Source organism: Mobula hypostoma, chromosome 12 (assembly GCF_963921235.1).
Source record: "Mobula hypostoma chromosome 12, sMobHyp1.1, whole genome shotgun sequence".
NCBI classification, from domain to species: Eukaryota; Metazoa; Chordata; class Chondrichthyes; order Myliobatiformes; family Myliobatidae; genus Mobula; species Mobula hypostoma.
In genome coordinates this window covers 69578573-69604546 of record NC_086108.1, presented here as the reverse complement: position 1 = coordinate 69604546, position 25974 = coordinate 69578573, and the positions used below count along the sequence as shown (strand labels likewise).

Sequence of the window (25974 nt, the reverse complement as noted above, 5' to 3'; positions counted from 1 at the left end):
TAAATTGGACACTAACTTTTTAATATTAGATTAACTGGATCCCATGTTCTTCACCAGAAGATTCATTGTTTGGAGAGAAAAATTATCACTTGATCACTTTATGACTGTGTCACATATAAGAAAATAATGCAGGGATATTTTTAGATAGCCACACACTTAAAGTGATTTTCTTTCAATTTGGAGGGAAAGGATTGGGGCAATTAATTATGCATTTTGTAAGCTGACTGCATTTGAACATTGACAGATGGTTTTCATCTATTAAGCTCATATTGTTGGTTCACCCAACCTGGGATAAAACAGGAAGTCCCTGATCATTTAGTGATACCTGTCAGAATTTTTATTGTGATATGCTTCAATTCCTTTGGAACAGGTTGGCCAAGTGAGACCAAACAAATTTAGTTATAGTTTTCAATCTGAACTATTGTCATTGACCTGTCTGGAAAAAGCCATGTATATGTAGATATTGGATTAGTTTAATAGAAGATCCTAGGTCAAATATCCTCTGAATTTGCACACTGCTTTGGAAATCAAGGATAGTTACATGCTTGTGATAATGGAATGTTAAATGCATCAGATTTTCCTACATATCTCACACAAAATATTTTAAAATAGGATTTGTGAACCCCTTACTCCCGAGCCGCTGCAAATGCACCATGATATAGACTAAGACCTATCAGTGATGAATGCATAATGTGAAAGCATTCACCTTTACTTATCACAAACAAGAAAATCTGCAGATGCTGGAAATCCAAGCAACACACACAAAATGCTGGAGGAACCCAGCAGGCAAGACAGCACCTATGGAAAAGACTATAGTCAATGTTTTGGGCTGAGACACTTCAGGGCTCAATGATGAAGAGTTTCAACCCGAAACGTCAACTATACTCTTTTCCATAGGTGCTGCTTGGCCTGCTGAGTTCCTCCAGCATTTTGTGTGTGTTGCTCACCTTTACTAATATTATCTTGATTTATTTGTTTATTTTTGGATGATTGTTAGAATGATTATTTCTGTTTCCAGTTGTTCCTTTGGGATTGATTATTTTTTTCCAATAAAATATTGCATTTCAATTTTATTCACTTTCTGAAAGATTAGTTACCGGCTCCCATTAAAACATTGTCAAAGTCCTCACTTAATGGATGACTTGGGTAAGGAACTTATCAAGGAGCAAATGTTCAGAAGTAAGACCATTCTATATATTTATTTCTAGGTTTTTCATTTTGATTGATTTTATTTACTAGGGATGAATATATCGTTTCATTTTGATCCTTTGCACGAATCCCAGCCCAAAGTTTAAGAAACGTTAAAATAAATGAATCACAATCTGATTAGTACAACAATATCATACCATTACATCTTTCAGGATTCAGGATTGTTTCTTGTGATTCGTCAGTACAAAGGAGGATGAAATGATTGATTAGATAGCCAACATGGGCTATGCAGTTATAAATATTCATGTGCTATAGATCAGAGCAGTTGCATGCCTAAGACTTTCAGTTTTAATATTTTTTGGGCTTATCTTGTTCTTCCACAGATTGATCCAACAAATAGTGGCAGAGTTGGAGCGGCAGAAGCTGCCTCGTTTCTGAAAAAGTCTGGCCTGTCTGATCTAGTACTTGGAAAGGTACTGCTTTCTCAAGTTGTGTGTGTACTTTCTGTATCTTGTGGGGAACTCAAATGCCTTAGTCTCATTGTATTTTCTAAAATAATATGGCAAGTAAATTATTCCTTTTGGTAAATTGATAATTAACAATAATCCTCTTTTTAAAAATACATCTTATCCAGTTCTCGTTCTAATCTTGTCAACTTTTTTTTAATATCTTGATTTTGTTCCCTTCTATCTATTCATTCTCATGTCATTTTATAATTTTTTGAGTAATCTTCAGTTGAAATAGTTTTTTTTTACTTTTTGTGTGCTGTAAACCTTAATACGAAAACCATACTGCTCTAATCACTCACAATACGCTGGAGGAACTCAGCAGGTTGGGCAGCATCCGTGGAAACGATCAGTCAACGTTTCAGGCCGGAACCCTTCATCAGGGCTGAAGAGGGAAGGAGCAGAGGCCCTATAAAGAAGGTGGGGGGAGGGTGGGAAGGGGAAGGTTGGTAGGAACCAAAGGGTTCCAGTCCGAAATGTTGACTGATCATTTCCACGGATGCTGCCCGACCTGCTGAGTTCCTCCAGCGTGTTGTAAGTGTTGCTTTGACCCCAGCACCTGCAGAGTATTTTGTGTTTACAATACTGCTCTAACATTTTTACTTAATTCTATTTACTTTCAAAGTATGTTTATTCCTTAGTTTGGCTCAAGTGCTCATCGTGTTAGTTGCCTTAACTACTTTCTTTTGCAGCTCCTTCTAAATATGCACCAGCTTCCAGAAGAAGTTGTTCCTCAGTTCCATTTTAAATCATTTATCTGTTGTCTTAAGCCTGTGCCTTCTAGTTTTTTGGGTCCTCTCTCTAACAAAAAGACTTATCTTAGTTCACCTTATCTGTACATCTCAATATTTTCTGTGTTCCAAGGAATAAAGTCCAAGCCTGCCTAAACCTCTCCCTATGACTTAGTCCCTCAAGTCCTGAAAGCATCTTCATAAATGTTAATCATTTCTGGATTCTGCAGTATATTATCTACCCACTTGCACTCAATAAATATAGATTGTGCAGCAGAGATAAAGTTCATTCAGCCCATTATCCTGTGCTTAGGCTAGAGTTAAATAGGTAGGTTGCTGGGCGGTGTGTCTTTTTGGGCTGGAAGGGTCTGTTCTATTGTATCTCTAAATAAAATAAATGAAAAATAATGATAGGGCTGGTCATCTATCTGGATTTCAGATGCCTGTGCTAATATTCTTCAGGTACTGGATTTAGCCTTATTTTTCTGACCATTGTTTTTCAAGGACTGTGGAATGCTGCTAAAGTGCACGTGAATACAAGTCAAATTGCAATAATATTTAAAGGTGTGCTGCACAACTATTTAAATCTATCAAATGTGTTTGTTTTTCAGATATGGGATTTAGCTGATGCTGATGCTAAGGGCTTTTTAAATAAACAGGTATTTAAACATTAAATTTGGAATAAATTGCAAAAACCTAGATTCATGTATTTTTAAAATTTGTATTTTGACAGCTTTAATTCTAACTTTCATGTAGTGCCTTTAACGGAGCTAAAGAATCACATGGAAAAGAATGATAGTGAGCCACATGAGATTTTGGGGGTAGCTGGTCAAAATCTTAATCAAAGAACTGGCTTCTAAAGATTTTCTTAAATGGAGAAGATTTTGAGAGAAAGTTAGAACCTGTGACATGCCAGTTGAAGATGTGGTGCTATTAAACCAGGCATGCACAAGAGGCAGAATTAGAGAAGCATATGTAGATTTTGAGATTGTAGAGCAGGAAAAGATATGACAGAAATTAGGAGGGCAAGAGCCAGGGTGGACTTGAAAATCAGGAGAATTTGAACGCCAAGGAAGCCTGTGTAGGACAACAGGAATGCATATAATGTACGAACTAGATGCCAATTCAAGGTAAGGTAGTGGAGTTTTAAGAGTTCTCAAGAGAATGTAATTAGGATGGCTAGTCAGGAATGTGTTGAAATAGTCAATTGAGGCAGTTAAAAAAACATGGGCAACACAGACACAAAGTGCTGGAGGAACTCAGCAGACTAGGTAGCATCTATGGAAAAGAGTACCATCAATATTTCGGGCCGAGACCTTTTCGCAGGACTGGGAAAAATTTTCTCCTGTGAGGGGGTTTTGAAGTTGCTAACAGTTGTGCTTATTTGTTAAATTTATTTTACTGTTCATTTTTTTTCCTTTAGGAATTTTTTGTTGCCTTAAAACTTGTAGGATGTGCACAAAATGGACTTGAGGTATCTTTGAATAGTTTAAACCTTCCTGCCCCAGCACCAAAAATTGTAAGTAAATTAATTTCTTATCTTTAATCATTTGAAATAGCAGTATAATTTTATTTTGTAATTCCTGTTGAGGAATTGGGTCTGATGTTTACATTTTTTTCAGTCAATGCGATTAACCAATTTCTCAGTTGATACCTTTTTAAATCTTAGTTCTGTATGTAAACAGAGTAAACAACATTGTATTATCTTTCATTTTCTTTGCTTCTTTTTTTTCCCCTTTATTTGCTCCTTCCCAGTCATCTCAGTGCATTCTAGTGAACTTATTTGTTCCCTGTGATATCTCTCTAACCTTCCATTCACATGCCATGTTACCTATATATTTTATTCTTCAGCACCCCCTTCTCCCAGTTTCCTCCCATTTTATGCTTTTGTTCTACTTTCTGTCTAATTTCTTCCCTTTTCCTCTCTTAAATATGCTTGGTATTATAAATCCTAAAACTATAAGAGTGATTTCAAACAATTAATTATATGGCTGTTTTATATCACAAAATGTTTCAGAATCCTCAGAGCTCTTTATGGATGTCTAGGGTATCTCAATAATGTATATTATACTAGTATGCAAGTACAGGCACTTCAACCAACACAATGTTGTATTTAATCTATCATTTTTCTGTGCTTGTTGACCAGAGGTAATTTTATTCTAGCGATGTTGATATGTACAGTGCCAACTCCTTTCTCATGCCACTGTAACTTCCTTTATTCCACTGAAATACTGCTATGTCAGACTTTACTTGTTGAACTCAAATCATATTGTGATCACTGGCTCCTAATGGCTGTTTTACCGTAAGCTTCTTTATTGCCTCCAGTACCTTACGTTACACCCAATCCAGAACAGCTGATCGCCTAGTAGGCTCAATGACAAACTGCTCTGAAAAGCCATCTTGTAGGCATTCAACAAACACTCCTCTTGGGATCCATTACCAATCTGATTTTCTCAATCGACCTGCATGTTAAAATCTCCCATGACTATCATAACGCTATGCTTTTGACATACCTTTTCTACAGATGGCAAATTACAATCACAGATTACAAATCCCAGCTACTGTAGGGAGGCCTGTATATAATTGCCAACAGAGTCCTTTTACCATTGCAGTTTCTTAATTCAACATCTTCTGATCCTATATCACATCTTTCTACTGATTTGATGCCATTCTTTACCAACAGAGCCAAGCCACCCCTTCTTCCTACCATCCTATCCCTCCAATACAACATGTAACCTTGGACATTCAGCTCCTAATGACAACCATTCTATAGCCATGATTCAGTGATGGCCACAATACCATACCTGACAATCTGTAAAAGTGCAACAAGATCATCCACCTTATTTCTTATATTCTGTGCAGTGAGATATAATACTTTGAGTGCTGTATTTGGTGTATATATACTTCTGTCATCCTATGTTTCCTCTTCCTTTTAGAATGATAGAAGTAGTCCATTACCCAATAGTGGATCAGCACCTGTTGATGTTCCTTGGGCTGTGAAGGTACAGCATTTAACTGTGATTTCTTGAGAGTATTTTTTAAACTATTCAATAAAAGACTGAAAGAGGGAATTTACAGAAAATATAATTTTTAAGAAGTTGCATATTGTAACAAATACTACTTAAATATGCCACTGGTGGGACAGTTGAGGAACAGTGGAAAATTTTCAAAGATTTTTTTATGGTACTCAACAAATGTATATTCCAGTTAAAAGCAAGGACAGTAAGGGTGGGGGGAGCCAGCAACTAATGAAATAAAGGAAGGCATCAAACTAAAAGCTCATGCATACAAAGTCACCAAGAATAGTGGGAAACTGGAAGTTTGGGGAAACTTTAAAAAGCAAAAAAGAGCCACTAAACTAGGAATAATGAAAGGGAAGCTAAATTATGAAAATAAACTAGCACAAAATATAAAAATGGATATTAAAAGTTTTTGTAGTTGTAAAGCAGAAAAGGCTGGCTAAAGTGAATTTAGGTTCCTTGGAGGACGAGAAGGGGGTATTGATATTGGGTAATGAGGAAATGGCAGAGGCTTTGAATGATTTTGTGTAAGTCTTCATGGTGGAGGACACGTCTAACCTGCCAAAGAGAGATGTTATGGATGCGATGGGAGGTGAGGACCTCGATACAATAGCTATTACTAAAGAAGTAGTGCTGAGCAAACTTATGGGCCTGAAGATAGATAAGTCCCCTGGTCCTGATGAAACGCATTCCAGGGTACTGAAAGAAATGGCAGAAGTTATAGTAGAGGCTTTGGCAAAATTCTCTGGACTCTGGACAGGTTCCGGCAGACTGGAAGATGGCGAATGTTACGCCACTGTTCAAAAAAGGATATAGGCAAAAGGCAGGCAACTATAGGCCAGTTAGTTTAATATCTGTAGTTGGGAAAATACTTGAAGCTATCATTATAGAAGAAATAACAAGGCATTTGGAAAGAAATGGATTCATCAGGCAGACACAGCATGGATTCAGCAAAGGCAGGTCCTGTTTGACAGACACTGGAGTTTTTTTTAGGATATAATGAGCGCAGTGGATAGAGGGGAACAGATGGACATTATTTACTTGGATTTCCAGAAGGCGTTGATAAGGTGCCGCATAAAAGACTTATCTATAAGACAACGGTGCATAGAGTTGTGGTGATGTATTAGCATGGATAGTGGATTGGTTAACCCAATAGAAAGTAGAGAGATGGGATACATGGGTGTTACTCTGGTTGGCAGTCAGTGGTGAGCGATGTGCCGCAGGGGTCGGTGCTGGGCCCACAACCGTTCACGATATACATTAACGATCTGGAAGAGGAGATCGAGTGTAGTGTATCTACAAACGTTTGTAAGTTTGCTGATGATACTAAATTGAGTGGAAAGGCAAATTGTGCAGAAGATATGAAGAGTCTGGAGAGAGACATAGATAGGTTAAGTGAGTGGTCGAGGGTCTGGAGTACAATGCTGGTAAATGCGAGGTCATCCACTCTGGAAGGAAAAATGAAAGAGCACGTTATTATTTAAATAGTAAAAAATTGCAGCATGCTGCTGTGCAGAGGGACTTCAGAGTGCTTGTGCATGGATCGCAAAAGTTTGTTTTGCAGGTGCAGCAGCCTATCAAGAAGGCAAATGGAATGTTGGCTTTCATTGCTGGAGGGATTGAATTTAAGAGCAGGGAGGGTATGCTGCAATTGTACAGGGTACTGGTGAGGCTGCTCCTGGAGTACTGCATACAGTTCTGGTCTCCTTACTTGGGGCCTTTGGAGGCAGTGCAGAAGAGGTTTACCAGGTTGATTCCAGAGATGAGGGGGTTAGACTAAGTGGAGAGTTTGCATCGGCTGGGACTGTACTCGTTGGAATTCTGAAGAAAGAGAGGAGATCTTATGGAAACATATAAAATTATGAAAGTGATTGATAAGGTAGAGGCAGGAAAGCTATTTCCACTGGTAGGTGAGACTAGAACTAAGGGACATATCTTCAAGGTTCGGGAGAGTAGATTTAGAACAGAGATGAGGAGGAGCTACTTTTCCCAGAGAGTGGTGAGTCTGTGGAATTCTCTACCCAATGAAGCAGTGGAGGCTACCTCAGTAAATATATTTAAGACAATGTTGGATAGATTTGCATTGTAGGGGATTTAAGGGTTATGGGGAATAGGCAGGGAAGTGGAGATGAGCCCATGGTCAGATCAGCCATGATCTTACTGAATGGCAGAGCAGGCTCGATGGGCCGGACGGCCTACTGCTGCTGCTATTCTTTATGGTCTTAAATGAGAAACACATGAGATTCTGCAGATGAAGGAAATCCAGAGTAAGACACAAAAGGCTGAAGGAACTCAGCAGGTCAGGAAGCATCTATGAAGAGGAATAAAGAGTTGATGCTTTGGGCGGAGACCTTTCATCAGGACCGGAAGGGAAGTTGGGAGCGGGGAAGAAGCCAGAATGTGAGGGAGGGGAAGTAGTACAAACTGGCAGGTAGTAGGTGAAGCCGGGTGAATGTGAAGGAAGGTGTTGGGAAGGGGAATGAGGTGAAAAACTAGGAGGTGATAGGTGGAAAAGGTGAAGGGCTAAAGAAGAAAATCTGATAGCAGAAGAGAGGAAAGGGAAGGAGGAGGGGCACCAGAAGGAGGTGGTGGGAGGTGAGGAGAAGAGAAGGGGCAAGAGTGTATCCAGAATGAGGGATGGAAAAAGAGAGAAAAGGGAGGGGGAGAAATTGCCAGAAGTTAGGGATATGAGTTTGTACCTGGGAACTTGTGGATTTTACCAGGCGTCTCCTGTAATTTATGAAATGTGTTGGATACATATAGTATATTATGGTAGAACCTGCTCCCCACTGCTCACCAGAGATGTGGATGTGCATCAAATCTGGTTCTTTGTGCTCCCAACTAGTTCAAAGTTTTAAGTAAAGAGCTTAGTATCAATGGAAAACTAAAGTTTATAGATAAGTATTGATTAAATATGATAATTATATTGCCCAGGTAGTCCAGCAATGTTTGTTCTTCCATGTCTAGAAACTTGCAAGATAACTTTTGATTGTTCTCCAACCCTGAGGGTTTTATGTATATAAAATTTAATACAATTTGTGTGAGCAATTCATGAAATTTTCAAGCTTATGAATTGATTATTTTCATTTAATAGCCTTCAGGTACAACCAAACAATTTAGTAATAACAAAAGTACAAGTTAACATTTTAAGGGAATTTAGAAGATTATTTGATTATATCTTTATTGATATAAATTGCAGCTTGAGGAAAAGTCGAAGTATGATATAATTTTTGACAGCCTTAATCCTGTGAATGGTTTCCTGTCTGGTGATAAAGTAAAACCCGTGCTCCTCAACTCTAAACTACCTGTGGACGTCCTGGGAAGGGTAAGTAAAATCTTAAACTTAAAAATGAATGCTCTGTGATATTGAAAAGACAAAACAATGCCCTTGTTACGGTACAGTGCACTGGAAGATGATCTTCATTTAGAAAGTTTTTCCACATGCTTTCTATATGTTCCATTGTGGTATATTCCAATCTATCTACATTGGCTTCAATACTTTTTTCTCTTAGTCTCTTTCCACCTTTTAACATGTTGTGTGTGCTAAAAGGAAACTACAGAATAAAGGAACAAATTTTGGTGACAGTTACATTGCATCTTCAAGGTAAGAACAGTTTGGGTATATAATAGTGATCATGTAGATTGGATATCAAATTTTAACTAGTTTCCTTTGCGGCTACATTTTATACTAGTTTAATATATACAAGGTACAATTGAACATCAACAGACTGTAAAGCCTGATTCCACTTGCAAGATTTTAATGCTTTGCGTGTAGAATATCTTCTAGTGCAGATAGGCACTCTAGTTGCATGGATGAGTTAGTCTGAAGGCCTGTTAACATGCTGTCCAACTCTGACTGTTACAAAAGAATATATTTTTGTGATTTTTCCCATCTAAATGGATTTCTTGTCCAAGATGAAAGTTTATTCCAACAATCTTTATGCTTAACATTTCGTGTTTGAGGTTTTTATGTATGGTACGCAGTGATTGTTTAAAGTGATCTGAGTCTTACAGCTATAGATCATCATCATCAGGTGCCATGCCCCAGTTTGAGTTTTGACTGCCATGGCCCACACACTCCTGTTTCGGGTCAAGTGGATCAATTTATTGGTATTCATTTCCAGTTCTCTGGCTGCTGTCTCCATCATCATTTGTCTTTGTCTTCCTCTTGCTTTCTTCCCTTCAGTCTTTCCCATAATTACCATGCATTCTAACCCCTCTTTCCTAATCACATGTCCAATGAAGTTATGTTGCCTTTTCATGATCTCATACATTATTTCTGTTTTTGTGTTTGCTTTGTTCATGACATCCTCGTTAGATATTCGTTTCGTCCATGATATTCTTTGCATCCTCCTCAAAAACCACATCTCTGCTGCTTCAATTGGTTTCCTCATGTTACTAGATATTGTCCAACATTCTGAGCCATATAACATAACTGGATAAACGTAACATTTCAGTACTCTGAGGTGGGTTGTCATGCCTAGTTTAGTATTGGTCAGTATACTCTTCATTCTCGTAAAAGGTGTCTTTTGCCATCCCTATTCTTCTTTTGATATCCGTGTTGCACCTGCCATCTGATGTCACCCAGCTTCCTAAGTAGCAAAAGTTCTGTACTTGTTTTATGTCTTCCCCGTTTATTCTCAGCCTGCAGATAGGATTCTCCTTCTTTTTGGATATCACCATACATTCTGTCTTTTTGCAATTGATAGACCCATTTTTGCACTTTCTTCAACAATTTTATCAATTAAGTTTTGTAGTTCTTCCTCCGTATTTGCAATTAACACAGTGTCATCTGCATATCTGAAATTATTGCTGTTTTCACCGCCAACTTTGATTCCAAAGATGTCTCTTATTTTTTGTAATATTGTTTCACTGACACATTAAATAAATCAGGGGAAAAAACACACCCTTGTCTACCACTTCTCTTACGTTTCGTAAACTGACTCACTTCTCTATCTATTCTTACAGCGGCAGTTTGTTCCCAGTACAGATTTCTGATTAGGTGGAGGTCTTTCGAATCTAGATCTAGAGTTTTCTGTCATATTTCAAATAACTTATTGTGCTTCACTTTATCAAATGCTTTTGTGTAGTCGATAAAACAAACAAACAAACAAATCTTTTTGCACTTGAATAGCTCATTCTGATAGTATCCTTAACATCAATATTGCGTTTCTTGTACCTTTGTCTTTCACAAAACCACATTGTTCTTTACCTATTTCAGCTTGTATCTTTCTTTTAACTCTTGTCATCAAAATTCTTAGAAGTATCTTGGTGATATGACTCATTAAACTTATAGTCCTATGTAATTCACATTCTTTTGCTCCAGGTTTCTTAGGAAGAGTGATAAGTACAGATTTTTTTCATCTCTTCTTGTATTATTCCAGTCTCATAAATGTCATTGATTAAATCAGTAAGTTTCTTAATTCCATAATCTTCAAGGGCGATAATTTGTTCTATTACTAATTCATCAGGATCTGCTACCTTTCCTTTCTTCATCTTATTGCATTATGAACTTCAGATTTTAAAATACTTGGACCTGCAATGTTTTTTTTTAATTTCTGGATTTTCACCTCGATCGTCTTCAAACAATTCCTGAATATACTCAGTCCATCTGTTCATTATCTCATCTTTTTCCATGATCATGGTACCGTACTTTGCTTTCAAACATCCACCTGAAGAACAGAGGAGCTTTTTTACCAGTGATATTCTTGATTTGTTGATGTAACCTTTTTGGATCAGTAATAGGGATTCTTTCTATTTGCTCACATTCCTGGTTTAACCATTCTTCTTTGGCTTTTTGACATAAGCTTTTAACTTTTTTATCTAAGGACTTAAATTCTATAGGATTTGCTTTCTTCTGTCTCCTTTCTTCCATTAGATTTTTGATTTCATCTGTCATCCATTTATTCTTTGTGCTTTTCTCTTTTTTAGGAATCACTGACTTTGCTGATTCTACCAAGGCATCCTTTAGGGAAATTTCATTTCTACATGATTGCTATCGTCTTCAACAGATTCTATTTCTAGACTTTGAAATCTATTCCTTACTTCAATACAGCTATACATATAGAACTAAATTGAGGATCACCACAGGAAATATGATACTATGTTTAAAAATACCATGTGATGTATATTGACTCAGGTTTTTCTGGGGAATGTCAGCAAATCTACATGGTATTGCCAACAGTTTACCCTGGAAAATGCCATGAACTTGGGACTCCCAAGTAAATTTCAAAAGCACTGACAGAAGCCTGCTAAATATTTGCTAACTTCATATAAGCAGCAGGGAATTAACTACCTGCACCATTCCAGAGTATGTTTAATTGTTTCCTTGTTATATAAAGAATATTTTAAATATTTGATCATTTCTGATTTCTTTGATCGTTTGATAATCTGTCAGTTATTTTCAAATAGTAGACGTCTTTGGGAAGTCTGTTAGCTGGCTAAACAAAGAGGCTGTGCTTTCCAAGTTGTGGTAAGGTTTTTCCTTGGGTTCCTGCCATTCGGGTGGAAGTTGGCCTTTTTCAGAAATACATAGTCTGATTGCGGCTCGGCATCCTTGGCAGTTTTCCCATGCAACAAGCACACCTTTGTTCCTTAGTCATCTTTGCAACATTATTAGCCAAGCTACAAAGAAGTCAGTGAGGTTTTAGAGCTTTTAATTTTGCATATAATTCCTCATCAGGTGGGAGTTGGCCTTTTTGAGAAAGTTATCGCCACATCCTCTGAACCCAAGTATGGAAATAGCAGTAGGTCATGGGATTTCAGCCAGAAATTTCCGTGCTGTTGTTTTGTGATACATTTGCATCTTACTGTATTTAAGCATATTTTAATGAAATACAGACATCATTGGTAATTCTGTGTCAGCCATTTAGTCTCATGATGTGCAGGATATATGTCACAACGTATTCTCAGTAAAAATTCAGGGAACAGTGGACAGTTAGAAATGAATTATGTGTCCCAGTTCAGTCACTTCACAGCAATGAAATCATCAGCTGTGATTGACATTGGAATATCCAGTAATAGCTACTTGTAATAGTTTAAAAAAAGGCTGCTGTGATGTGTAATTTTGTGAAAAAACAGATAAGAAGATGCAAATTATAATTATTTAATGAATCTTTGCAATAACATTTTATTAAACTAAGAATGCGTAAGATTGTGATTGATAAGGCTTCATAGTGACTCAGCAGGTGGATCTGCTGCCTTATAGCTGAGTGAGGCAGGTCTAGTTCTGACCTCTGCTGTTATCTGTGTCTTCTCTCTTTGAATTTGTAAATTTCTTTCAGGTTATCTAATAATCTCTCATTTACTAAAGGCATGTTTGCTAGGTTAATGGAATACGATAAATTGTCCTTAGGTTAACAAATGGTAGCAGAATCAGATGGGAATATCTGATGGACATGTAGAATGGACAAGATTACCAGGAAGTGGGGAAGTGAGATCTAGTTGTTTTAAAACCATGTTTGAATTTGATGGCCTTCTGTGTTGTCATGAAATTTGACTGGGAGATGATTTTCTTGATTGTTCTCTTTAATTTCACAATATTTAACATATGTTGCCCTATTTGATGAAGCTTACAAACATTAGAGCTGGATTTTGTTTTAGAAATAGCATTGAAGGTAACAGTAGCTGCAGCTATGCAGTGAAGTCCAGATATCCATCATGCTGATCGAGCTGGTTTGCTACTTCAGAAGAATAAGCCTGCTATTTGTTTGCTAAGACACAGACCAGTTGTTTTAAGTAGATAAAGTTGCAAGTGATGTGTAGTTCAGATCACCTTTGTCAGCGACTATAGGGCAAAAGTTTAGGGGTAACATGAGGGGGAACTTCTTTACTCAGAGAGTGGTAGCTGTGTGGAACGAGCTTCCGGCAGAAGTGGATGAAGCAGGTTCGATGTTGTCACTTAAAGTTAAATTGGATAGATATATGGACAGGAAAGGAATGGAGGGTTATGGGCTGAGTGCAGGTCGGTGGGACTAGGTGAGAGAAAGAGTTCGGCACGGACTAGAAGGGCCAAGATGGCCTGTTTCCGTGCTGTAATTGTTATATGGTTATACTGAAATATCTAACCAGTTACAGTAAGGTTCCGGAGTCAAATCAGTAAAGTCCTGGTGATTTGAATGTGTTTGCTGCCTCAAGTATATACTTTGCTGAATAATAGTTTTTACAATAGATATTCTATATTGAACAAGTTGAATTCTGAACTTGTTTTTTCTATTACCTTACAGGTCTGGGACCTCAGCGATACAGATCGTGATGGTTTATTAGACCGTGATGAATTTGCTGTTGTAAGTTGCTAATTAACTTTATTTGTATTGGCTGTAAAGCCACAGGTTGCTTGATGTCTGACTCTTGCCTGGTTGTAGTTCCTTATCCTGGTACAAGTCTAGAGAGACAAGGGGTACTGGATGGTATAATTTGGAGCAAAATAAAACAAACTGCTGGAGGAACTGAGTGGGTCAATCTGCATCTGTGGAGGCAAGGGGAGGGCTAATGTTTCGGGTCGAGACCCTGCATCAAGATGAGTGCAGAGGGGAGATGGGCAGTATGAAAGTTGAGAGGGGTTGGTGAGACAGGGGCTGGCAGGTGATGGTGGGATCAGATGAAGAGGGGGATGATGAGTAGCTGGAGCTGTCGGGGAGGAGAATATAGGTGGCTGGTGGATGATATCAACAAGCAGATAAGGAGAGAGAGAAAATGGGGCAAATGGAGTGAGGTTGGGGGGGATGGGTGCACGTGGTAAAGAGTGTGGATGATAGATAGATAGTTGGAACCAGGTGGAAGAGAATGAAACTCATGGTGCTCATTCGGGATGGTGGGGGGTGGGGAGTGCAGTTGAAGGAACCTGGCTGGATCAGAACGAAGAAAAAGGAGAACAGGCGGTGTGGACTACATGAAATTGAAATTGATGGCCACTGTGTCCCCTGCAGGGTGTTGAACCAGTTTCCAGGGCTGGTTGCTTCACCCTGAGCAAGATGCTTTTGTCGCACTCACTAAATTCCTTCTGCCCGCGAATAGGGTCACCTAGACATTTTGCCTGTCTGAAGTCTCCCAACCATGCCATAGACTTTTTGAGGTAACTTTCACAGAACTCTTCTGTGTGTCTCTTGTGCCAAAACAGATCGAAGTAGAGAGTTGAGGCTTGCCTTCCTATTAGTTATATAGAATCTTAGCCATGGTTGAGATTTGAAAGTGTCTATTGTGCTGAAGGTTCTGATAACTTCTTACTGTTTGCTCTCACCCCATCTTCCCATCTCTTACTAGAGCTTTCCTTAGGGATTATGTTGCCCCACTGAGTGGCTCATCCTTTCTTGCTGTATCCTCTTCACCTGGCCCTACATTTCCCCTCTTTTCTAGATTTGCTCTTGAGATATTAACTTCAGTTTAAAAAAAACAGTTGTTACTAATTTTTGTTTTCTAGACCTTCATCTCTTAAGGGCCAACATGTTAATAAGATTCTGTCTCTCATTCATAAATTCTGGCATTCTTGCTGATCAACTTTGAACCTTTCTTCCTCAACTCAGTTCTAATTTTCATGTTCCTCTTCATTCCTTCTCATGCACTCTCTGCAGCTTCCTTCAGCCCGATGTTAGTTCCACATCATTCATCTTTTGCATCTCATGGCCAAAATTAAGATTTTTTTCCCCAGTTTTGTAAGTTTTCTCTGAAGCATTATTAAACCTTTTTTTTGTTTGAAGCAAAACTTTCTCAAAATACTTTGTTTTCATTAATCTTTCACTCACCTGTCCAGGCCTGTCCGACCATCCTCTAACTCCTACATATGAGTGTTTTATTTCTTTTTATGAAGTGTCCTTTGAAACTTGCTATTAAAACTGCTAAATACACATTTCAAAAGTCCAAGGAAACATTTGCTATACTTTAATTATAAAGAATTAAAAACAAATTCCTATTTATAATGCATCTCCCAAGGCCTTATTAGAAACAGTTCAATACCTTGTGGAATGCTGGCTTTGTTGTTACACAGGAAATGCAGCAGCCATAATGTCAATTAAATTGTGCCTTTCCACTGTTGAGCCTGAAATATTTCTTTGCAAATACATTTACTCACCAGTTTGATGAGTTTCAAATGGGTCATTAAGCAATGGGCTACACACCTAGATGTAACATATTTCAGGACCTCCTCATCAATGACTACTGAAATTACATCTATAATACAAAATCTATTGTGGGCTACATATTTGTTTGTGCTGCTGGTAGCACATAAAGAATTCCAGAATCAAGCTGTGCTCTTTTGAAGCTTGATGCTTCCCTGCAGCAATGATCAAAAAATGACACCAGGCTGAGTACTGTGATTCTGGTTACAACAAGTAACCTGATGGGAACAACATTATACTTTCCCTACTGGAATTAGAATTAACCCTACCGTTTCTTGACTAACATTGCATGATTAATGATCTGCTCAAATATAGTGCCGATAATACCCTGAGGCATGGAATACAATTTATTGATGCTCTGTAGTTTTTAGCCTAATATTCCATCTGGTAATTATCTCTTCCATGTATTTCACCAGGGACATTCTAAATCATGTTGTAGGTGCCTGTGTGAAGGCCACAGGTCTGTACTATTGTGCCAACCACTGTGTTGGTGATTGTGAGAAGTCCCCGTTGCTAAAAGCTTCACAGTAGACATAAAATCATTAAGATTGTTACATAGATTAAGTATGAAGCTCTAATGATATATAGTATCAGGCTTCCAGTGTAGCTCCTCATTAGGTTATTTTATTGAAGTTATCAGTTTTCACGTACCCACACTATATAAATGTTGATAAAATCTCTCTCTCTCTCTCTCTCTCTCTCACACTCTCACACACACACACACACACACACACACACACACAATATATTTACAGATAATTGGAACACATTAGGACCAGTACATTTTGGCCCAATTAAGCAGCTGCCCCAAATAGCCAAAGATTCATGGAAGTAGTAATAAAATATTAAAAAGGCACAGAGTAACAAATATTGTATTTAAATGAAATACAGAATAAATTAGAACACTACCAATGGTAGTACAGGACTATAAAACTGTATTAGTTCCTAATAGATATCGATGGAGGAATTCATCCAGCGTATGCAATGAATAAAATCAGTGCAGATAATGGACTGCTTTCGTACAATGCTCTCAATGATCGCATCCTCCAAATCTTTTTCATTATAACATTAAAGGTGATTGCTGATAACTTAAGAGTCTTCATCATTCCTAACTTGTTGAAGTAGTGAAATGGCTTCATTTTCACTTCCAGGTGTTTCTGGCATCTCCACACCTGAATGCTTGAAACCGCAGTGATCACTGCAGTTCGGTATTGTCTTACTGCTTGTTTCTCGCCAACTATCAGTGACAAAAATCATGGTTCTTTGAACACAAACATACGCAACTGACACATTTTAAAATCTGTGCACTCTAAGCACAGTGTAGCGTCTAACGGCCACAAAAGTGCCTGTGACTGGCTCTAGTTAGAACCTGTTCGGCAAGTCTCCTGTCCCAATTAAATGAAGGCAATTTTCTCGATTTGTCTTGTGTTCTTTAAGAGTTGTCCCAAATAAGCTGCTACCCTGATTAACCCACGGCCCAATTAACTGTGCGGTGTGTGTCTCTGTATTTGTGTGCGTGTGTATGTATATGTGTATACAGACACACACACACACACACACACACACACACACACACAATCAGTAAGAGAGATTCAAAAACCCACACTTCTTGTTAAAAGCTTTAAAACCTGAAATTCAATTTTGGGATTTAAATTGTTTTTGGTACACTTAGTTTTTGCTGGACTGGTTGGTTTCAGTATATTTGTCGTATTCTGTTGTGTAAAAATGAAAAAAAAAATGCAGGCAAGATTCATGTAACCGAACAAAAAAGCTATAAAATAAATACTGTAATCTACGTTTTTCATGCTTTCTGATGAATGTTTCAGTGAATTTGTATGATGGTGCAGCCATACTTGTGCGATTTCTAAATAAAGAATTTTCTTGAGTACCATTGCAACATGTATTATTGGCGTTCTGGTCTCTGCTAATGGGATGGACTCGGAGCTGATTTAGCATCTGAATTCTAGCCTGCAGATCATCAGAAACAGCAAAATTGTACACTATCACAATCTGTATTTGCTGAGCCCAGTATATTCTTCACTCTGCCACCAAACAAAAGATGCCAATAAGAGGGTTATCAACCTAACAAAGCTGCAATGTTAAATTACATGCTTACTAAACAGAATCTGATAGAACTAAGCAATCCCACAACTAATTGTTCAGATCAATTAGTCTTCATGTATCTAAAGTGCTATTGTGGTGGACGGTTAACCAGCTGCATGGAGGAGGAAACTCCAAGAACATTTGCAACCTTAAAGCCGACAAGAGTTTGTGCTAAAGTCAAGGCAGAAACGTTTTCTATTACATTTACTTAAAAAGTGCAGAGTGGGTGGTTCGCCTTGCCTACCTTTGAGAACACCACCACCATGGAAGTCAAGCAGTTGCAGTGTAATGTAGAAAATTGTCCCTGTATGTCTTGGCTACAATAAAGGGGCACATCCAATCTGCTTATTTTCTTCCCAATTATTTGCAAAGTATCTTACGACGGTATCAATCACCAGGCACAAAACTCTTGGCCCAGCTGTCAGCAATGATCCATATCCTCCTGAGTTCTAGAGCTAGGAGAAAAATCTTACCAATGCATTGTCCACAAAATCCTTCAAGGTCACTGCAAGGATAGGTGAGCCAGTGTTTGCCTTTTTCCCCCCTGTAGTGAATCATTGGTTACATTCCGTTGGCTACATTGAGTAGACCATGTCCTTTACAGGTCTGATTCCAGACTCCCAAGCAGACATTACTCTGAGCCGTCCCTAGAAGAGATTACTAGACGGATAGTGGAAAGGAATGAAGGAATAATAGCGGAACTGCTGGAAGCACTTAGGTCAAACAACAGCTGTGGCAAAAAGAAGCAGAGATAATGTTTCAAATGGAAGGCATTGCTCAGTAGCATCATCATTGATGCCCAGTTTCACTAGTGCCACTTTCCAGAACTCATCACAATTATCCAAACTTTGACCAACGAATTGAATAACTGGAGATGAGAGAGGTTGCTCTTAATATCAAGGCAGCTTGTGATAAAATGTTGCATGAAGGAACTCTGATGAGTGGGCATCAAGGTGAAAATGCTCCAATTATTGGAATCATACTCTGCATGAAGGAATACGCTAAGATTCTTGGAGATAAAACATTGCATCCCCATGGCTTTGCTGCAGGACTTTTTCATGGTAGCATCCTCAGTCCAATCATCTTAAGTTGCTTCATCCATGACCTTCTTACACAAGGCTAAAAGTGGGAAGTAACTGCTGTTTGCACAATCTTATGTTTTATTTGCAACTCCTCAGAAAATTAACAGAATTTAATAACTCAGAACCTTAAAATGAAGAAAGAGGTGGGACAGCCAAGAGATTACTAAAGTTTGCTACATTTATAGCTGAATGTACAGCCACCATCGGTGGAGCAATTAAAGTTGATAGAATTGAAGGCACACAAATCTTTAGAAACTTGCAAGCAGGAAGGAGACTTTATAGTTAGAAGCAATGCTAAAGAAACAGTTTTAAAATTGAGGCTTTGTATGATCAGGGTTTACTCTGCACAAATGAGCACATGGCCATCAATAGCTGAATAAGATGTTGCAGATTAGGATGGAAGAACCAGAACTCTGAATGGTCTCAGTTTTACTGAAGTTAGAATATGGGAGACCAAACAGAAAAATAATGGAAAGCTGAGACCTAGACAAAGGGTGTGCATTGATATAACATCTAAAAGAGATCTTACAATTCGGCCAATTAATTAAGAACGCAGGCCTTGTCATTGTTGTAGCTGTAATAAATAACATCTACAATTGATATAATATGAGGAATGTATGTAGTCTAATGCTTAAAATAGCATATGTGGCAGTCTTAGCAACAACAAGTTAAGATGGAGGCCGAGTTGGACAGTGTTATGAAAGTCCTGAAGTTTTGAATGAAGAACAGAAAATCTTAGAAATGCTGATCAGGTCAGGCTGCACTCTTGGAGAGAGAAATAGAATTAATATTCCATGGTCAAAGACCTTTCTTCAGAAGTGGGGAAATTTAGAAAACAGGCATGTTTGATCTTGTAGAGAAGGTGGCTGGGGGTGGGGGGAAGGAAATATCCATACTTTCTCAGCATTTGCTATCATTTTTATGTTTCCTTTTCAGTAACTGCTTTGTCTTGAATTTCTCAGCCCCAGAAAGTTATTTTCTCTCTCCTTGATACTTACTGTTTTCCCCTGTTCCACGCAGAGAAGATGCTGTTAACATGCCTTCAGCACTTTCAGCACTAACCTATCTCATCCATCATCTCTTAGTCTTCACCCTGTCAAAAACATTCTCTTTGATCTCTCCATTCCTTCACTTCTCTAAGTTTGAATATGCCTGTGTTCCAAATCGTTCTGTGCTCTCAAAAAATCATTAGACCTGAAATGTTTCTGTCCCTACAGGTGGTGCCTGACCAGCTGAGCATTCGACATTTTCTGTTTTTATTTCAGATGTTATGAAGTTAATGTTCATAGTGAAGGTGCTGAGGTCTGAAGTTCATTTTGGGATTGCATGTAAACAAGGTTGCAAACAGTCTGATTCAGTCTCAGACAATTGTTATGGAGAGGAATAGTCAGTAGTGAGAGAAAAGGTCAATTTGGGGATTGATGATGAGTTCTATCTTTCCATTGCTACTACTTGATATTGGTCAAACATACTGACAGTATTTTACAGTGCCCACCAGGTAAGAACAACACGTTTCATTTCCTGAAGAACATAAGTGAACTTGATAAGACTTTACAGCAATCCAATTGCTGATAATTAGTGCTAACCTTTTCCCCCCAGTTTAAGGCAGGTACATAGTTAGGAAAAAGCTAGTTACTTAATGGTTCTGTGACTTATTTATTTATTTATTAAAATTTTGTGAAGACTAATCATTTAATATTGTTTTCTTTCACAAGGCCATGTACTTGGTTTACCGTGCTCTCGAGAAGGAACCTGTGCCATTTTCATTGCCACCTGCCTTAATACCTCCATCAAAGAGGAAAAAAGCTAATGTTCCTTCTGCAGTGCCACTTATTCCATCTCCACCTTCTGCCAAGGAAAGCCGACAATCCTTACCTCCTGTGGGAATTCTACCAACCAAAACAGCAGCGGCACAGGTAATGCATGTAATAGTAGTGTTAGCTCTTTAATATTATTGCTTTATTGATTTTTTTTTGCTTATGCCTGCATGCGTGCGAGTCTGTGCGTCTGCGTGCGTCCGTGATGATGTCTTTTTCATGGCTTTTTTACAAGGCGCGGCGCGAGAGAGAGACTGTGTGACACGCCACTCCTCACACAGACATTTTCACAGTATTTTCCCTTTTATTTTTTACGAGGTCGAGTTGCGATCTCGACACTCAACCCAGCACGGATGGAAAACGTACTCGGGAGTGGACCCGACTGGTTTCGAACCTGGGAACCTCTGCTTCTGGGTCCGGCGACGATGTTGTTGCGCCACCTGCTGGCCCAATGCTTTATTGATTTCAACAAAATATATTTCAGGAGATTCTGGCATGTGAACTAGATTTTAACTATCTTATTTCCTGATCCCTCTATTATTGTATGAAGCCCTGACCCTTAATCTGACCCCCTACAGACTTCTGTATTTGCCAGATACAACCCCAACTCCTCTAAGTCACTGATCTGAACTCACTAACTTTGATACTTATGAGGCACCTGAACCCATGACCCTGACTGTCAGTTCCATCTCTCCTGAACCTTCATACAGAAGGAATGATACTGTATCACGTGGGAATTCTGCCAACCAGTGACCCAGACAGTTGCTGCCTCACTATGCTAGCAGCTCAGGTTCAGTCCTGACTTTGGATGCGAACTTTGTGGTTTGCACATTCTGACTGTGACAGTGGGGCTTTTCTCTCAGTGCTCCTGCTTCCTTCCACAATGCATATGTGTGTCGGCTGTTGGGTTAGCTAGCCACTGCAAGCTGCCCCTTGTGTAGATGAGTGGTAGAATCTCGGGGGAGCTGATGAGAAGATGTAAACTGGGATTAATGTTGAATAAATGTAAATGCTTGGTTCTGAAGTAGGCTGGTTTGACCAAAGAGCCAATTTCCACATTGTATCTGTCTATAGCGGTGCAACCCATAAAGCAATCTTGGTATGGCTTTGCAGTTATTTTCAGTAACATGAATTGAAAATACATGTGGACTAAGATGTTAACTGTCCTGTGCTATCACCAGTGGGATCATCAGTTGATCTGCCACCTGTCTTCAGGAGTTTCGGCCCGCTTATGATCAAGGCTCCCTCGAGGTGGTGGGCCAGCAGTGCTAAAGCACCACCTCCCACTGGTGAGCTTAAAAACTTGGCATCTGCCTCTATCAGAGTTGTTGGTCACTTCCATCCAACAGATAGTCTACTCTCCAGGTGTCTATGCAACTACTGAAGGGTTTGCAAGATATGTATACACTTTCTGACTATCTGCCCCTCTGGACATACTTGGTCCATACCCATGCTGATCCTGTCTCTGTTGCCTCAGCTACAGCCCTGCAGGTTGACTTGATCTCTCCTAGTGAAGCCAAGGTCACGCAGCCACTTCTGGAAAGTGATCGCAATAAACCCACGGCAGCCTACTTCGAATGGATAGCATGAGACCTTCCATCCCCTGTCTCTGCACTCTGATCTTAATTCTGCGTACTTGGTTAACTTGCGCTCATGGGCTTCATCGATGTTGTCTTCCCAGGGGACTGTGAGTTCACCAATAACCACTTCTCTACTGGTGTCAGACCATACGATTATACCTGGATGCAATGTGGTGAAAGCTATTTGCTCCGGGAAGCTGCCTTTCCCATCCAGGTCTGCCTTGACTCACCAATCATTGGCTGAAGAAAGTATGCTTGATGGTAGGCCTGCGCTGTACACCCTTGACTTGGAGCCTACTTTCACAAATGATATGCTATGTTCTGTGCAGCATGGGGCATGAGATAAGTTGTGCTGCAGTACTCTCTGCTCTCAACTGCTTCTGTTACAACTTCGAAAACATTGTTATGTCTCCAAGTGTACATGCCGCTGGAAAGATTGACTCTGCATGCACTCAAAATATGTTGAAGTGTTCCCTTCTCACCACAAGCAGCACACCTGTCTGTCTTATCTTCATACCAGGTGCTGAGGTTGGCAGGTGTTGGGAGCAGATCGTACGCTGCTCTGCATAAAAAAGAAATGCGGAGTGGTTTCATCTGCCACAGAACATTCCAAGATAGATGTATCAACACTTTCCCACCAGGTCCAAGCCCCTTGTTATCACTATCTCAACTCAATTTTATCTTGTGCATCTTCACTTTTATGTTTCATGGGACATAGAACAGTACTACCCAGAAACAGACTTCCACTACCACCCCAGGCACTGAATCGCAAGCACCCACTATTCTGTGTTTTTAAAAAAAAACGTTTCCTACATATCTGCTTTAAATTTGCTGTCGTTCACCTTAAATGCATGCTAGTACTAGACATTTTGACTGTAGGAAGCAGATACTAGTTCTCTATGCCTCTCATAATTTTATAAACTTCATTCAGGTCTGCAGTCAGCCTCTGCCATTGAAGAGAAATCAGCCACAGTTTGTCCAATTTCTTATAGCCCTCTAATCCAGGCAACACCTTGGTAAACCTCTTCTGAATATAGTCGTCACATTCTTCCTATAATGAGGCAACCAGAATTGAATGCAATACTCCGGATGTGGCCTGACCAGAGTTTAGTAAAGCTGCATTTCAAAATCAGTTAAATTTTATTGTAATTGTTATGGCAGTTAGTGACAACCTGCTTGTCAAATTCTGTCGGCTGATCACGGTGTATTGCTGAAAGATTACAATTTATGACCACAATAAACTAAAACGGGTCGTACAGGGCATGCTTCAGAAAGATGCTCTGCAAACTAGCTTTATCATGATGGAGGGGATATATCTACAACGTAATATTTTGGGTAAAGTATATCTTAAGAGTTTTAAACTTGGGGAATAATCCTGCATTTCTGTCACTTAAGAAGAAATTTATTTTACAGTCTGTTAAATGGGTTGTAACGCCAGCTGACAAAACAAAATATGATGAAATCTTCATGAAAACTGACAAAGACCAGGATGGGTTTGTCTCTGGAGTGGAAGTAAAAGATTTCTTTCTCACCACGGGTTTGGCTCCAGCAACACTGGCTCGTATCTGGTAAGTAGTCACCATGTGTTGGTCATGTACCCCGTGATGGGTTAAAGAACCAGCAGAAATGGAAAACACTTTGGAGTCCAGTATTGCTATTAACTAATATTATTTGTTAGTAACTACGCAGTACAGTAATATAAAATCAGATATATAAAACGGGTTAGCAATGATTGTATGTGGAATGAGTAAGTGTGGAAATATATGAAAATCAAGCTTCTTCAAGTCTAGGGGTAAATAGATAGTCTTACGATGATGAGTGAAGTTCAGTTCAGTTCGTGGTATTGAGTTGAGTAGTGATGGAAAGAGAGGGAGAGATTTGAGTCTTCAGGTGAGCTGACGCCGTCGATCTTCCTGTTGTCCTCTGAAATCCTTTAGAAGTCACCGACTGTGACCAAAACAAAGAGGACCGTTCTTCTGTGGTGGAATTATCAACCCAGGCGAGGGTTGGACACACAAACAACTCCCCACCGGTCACACCCTTTTCACACTGCGAGAGCCACTGATCGATCCGCCTGATCGATTCTCCAAAACCCACTTTTTCTGTGGGCATAACAAAGCTCATTCAGTGTCCAAAACTATGTGTCTGAGGTCTATCATCTGACCTTCTATTCATGTCACCGTGTTGAATACCAACGGTCACTCAAACGGCTCCTCCCTTCTCTGTCGATAAGAATTTCCAAGCAGGCAGCATCCTTGTAGAAATGTAAATATACTGTGAGCAGTCTTCGCCTCTCTCTCTCTCTCTCTCTCTCTCTCTCTCTTAAAAACAAGATGTCGGTATTAAATAACTCTCTCTGTCTCTTTTCAAAAGCACAGTTCATAGGGATAATCGAGCACAGTTCATAGGGGTAATTCAGGACCCTGTCACATGTTTAAAAGTAACCATTACTCTACTTTCATTCACTATTTAGAAAGTGACCTTGAAGTCCTTGTGTTACCACAGATTTTGGTTTTTTGTGTTGAAATTATTTTAGTCTTCTAGTACTGCAATTAGACTGGCAATTCTTGAACGCAGGAGGGGAAAAACTTTTAATTACTGTTCCGCACAGTTGTATTCTATTCACATTATCTCATCTTTTCAAATTATGCACAGTGTTACGTACCCCGTAACTGGGTTGCCAAACCAGCAGAAATGGGTCACTCAGTTGGAGTCTGGATTACGAGAACTAAGAAAGTTTTATTAAAGAAACAAGCAACACAGTACTCTAATCAAAAGGATAATAAATGCAACAGTTCAGCAATGATAAACACACATGTACACAGAATTAGGATAACAGGATCAATCAAGCTCTATCGTCGTCTAGGGGTAAATGACCAGTTTCAAAGTGACACAAAGTTCAGTTCAATTTAGTTCAGTTCAGTTCACAGTAATCACTGCCGTGGGAGATGGACAGTGTGGGGGAAGGAGAGAGAGAGCAAAAACGAATGAATATTCAAACGGCTTCCACACAGACCTTTGATATTCTTCGCAGTCAGCTTTCGGGCCCTTTGTGAGGTCACCGACCGTACGATCGTTTCTCTGCGGTGAACCTGGCACCCAGGCAAGGGCGGACACACACCAGGTTCCCGCCGATCGTGCCTTTCCACCCTGTGCGTCTATGGCTTGGTCCCGTGACCAGCCCTCCAAAACTTCCCACCGACTTATGGGAGGCGCACCGCTTCTAGGGTCTTGTTACCTCGTGGTGTCATGTGTGTCTTGCCTTAACGAACCTGTCCCTTTTTATCCCCCTGCTGGGGTATCGCCTGTCCATCACTTCAAACAGTTCAGGGTTCAAAGGGGGAGCCGATCTTGACAGCTCTCCTTCCGTTAAACTCTCCTGTCCCTTCATTAACCTCTCCAAATGCTGCTCCATTGTTTTCCTTATCTCTCTTTCTCCTGAAGACAGGTGGCAGACCAACTGCTGATCCCACGGGTGCCAGCACAGGGCAGCTAACATCTTAATCTATGTGTATTCTCGTCACAACAGTACTATAATTGATTTAAATTAATTAATTGTAATGTACATTAGGTAAAGACAGTCTGACTTAGCTGTTATAGTGCCTTGAAAAATTATTCAACCCCAATCCTTTGTTCACATAAATGAGTCTTACAACCAGGGATTTTGATCAATTTAGCTGAATTTTTTTTTTGTGAATCACATGCTCCTTTTTACACAGTGGAGCCCAAAACATGGAAAATTGTAAAGCATGAGAAACTAAAAATTCAAAAACAGAAATGTAAGCAGCTCAAAAGTACTCATCTCCCTTTGCTCAGTACTTAATTGAACCACCTCTCACAGCTAATACAGTTAATAGTCTTTTTGGACAAGTCT

The 25974-nt window shown here is 39.3% G+C and overlaps 2 protein-coding genes across 2 annotated transcripts in view; one reads left to right on the top strand and one right to left on the bottom strand.

Moving 5' to 3' along the window:
* Positions 1–25974, top strand: part of eps15 (epidermal growth factor receptor pathway substrate 15) — a 165976-nt gene that overhangs the window by 57462 nt on the left and 82540 nt on the right. Inside the window, exons 3-10 of the mRNA XM_063064340.1 lie at positions 1533–1622; positions 2998–3045; positions 3810–3905; positions 5323–5388; positions 8606–8731; positions 13632–13691; positions 20419–20619; positions 23514–23668. Of these exons, the coding sequence (XP_062920410.1) occupies positions 1533–1622; positions 2998–3045; positions 3810–3905; positions 5323–5388; positions 8606–8731; positions 13632–13691; positions 20419–20619; positions 23514–23668 (842 nt within the window). The remainder of the gene's footprint in view (positions 1–1532; positions 1623–2997; positions 3046–3809; positions 3906–5322; positions 5389–8605; positions 8732–13631; positions 13692–20418; positions 20620–23513; positions 23669–25974) is intronic.
* Positions 1–25974, bottom strand: part of osbpl9 (oxysterol binding protein-like 9) — a 345172-nt gene that overhangs the window by 284886 nt on the left and 34312 nt on the right. The gene's annotated exons all lie outside the window — the stretch shown is intronic.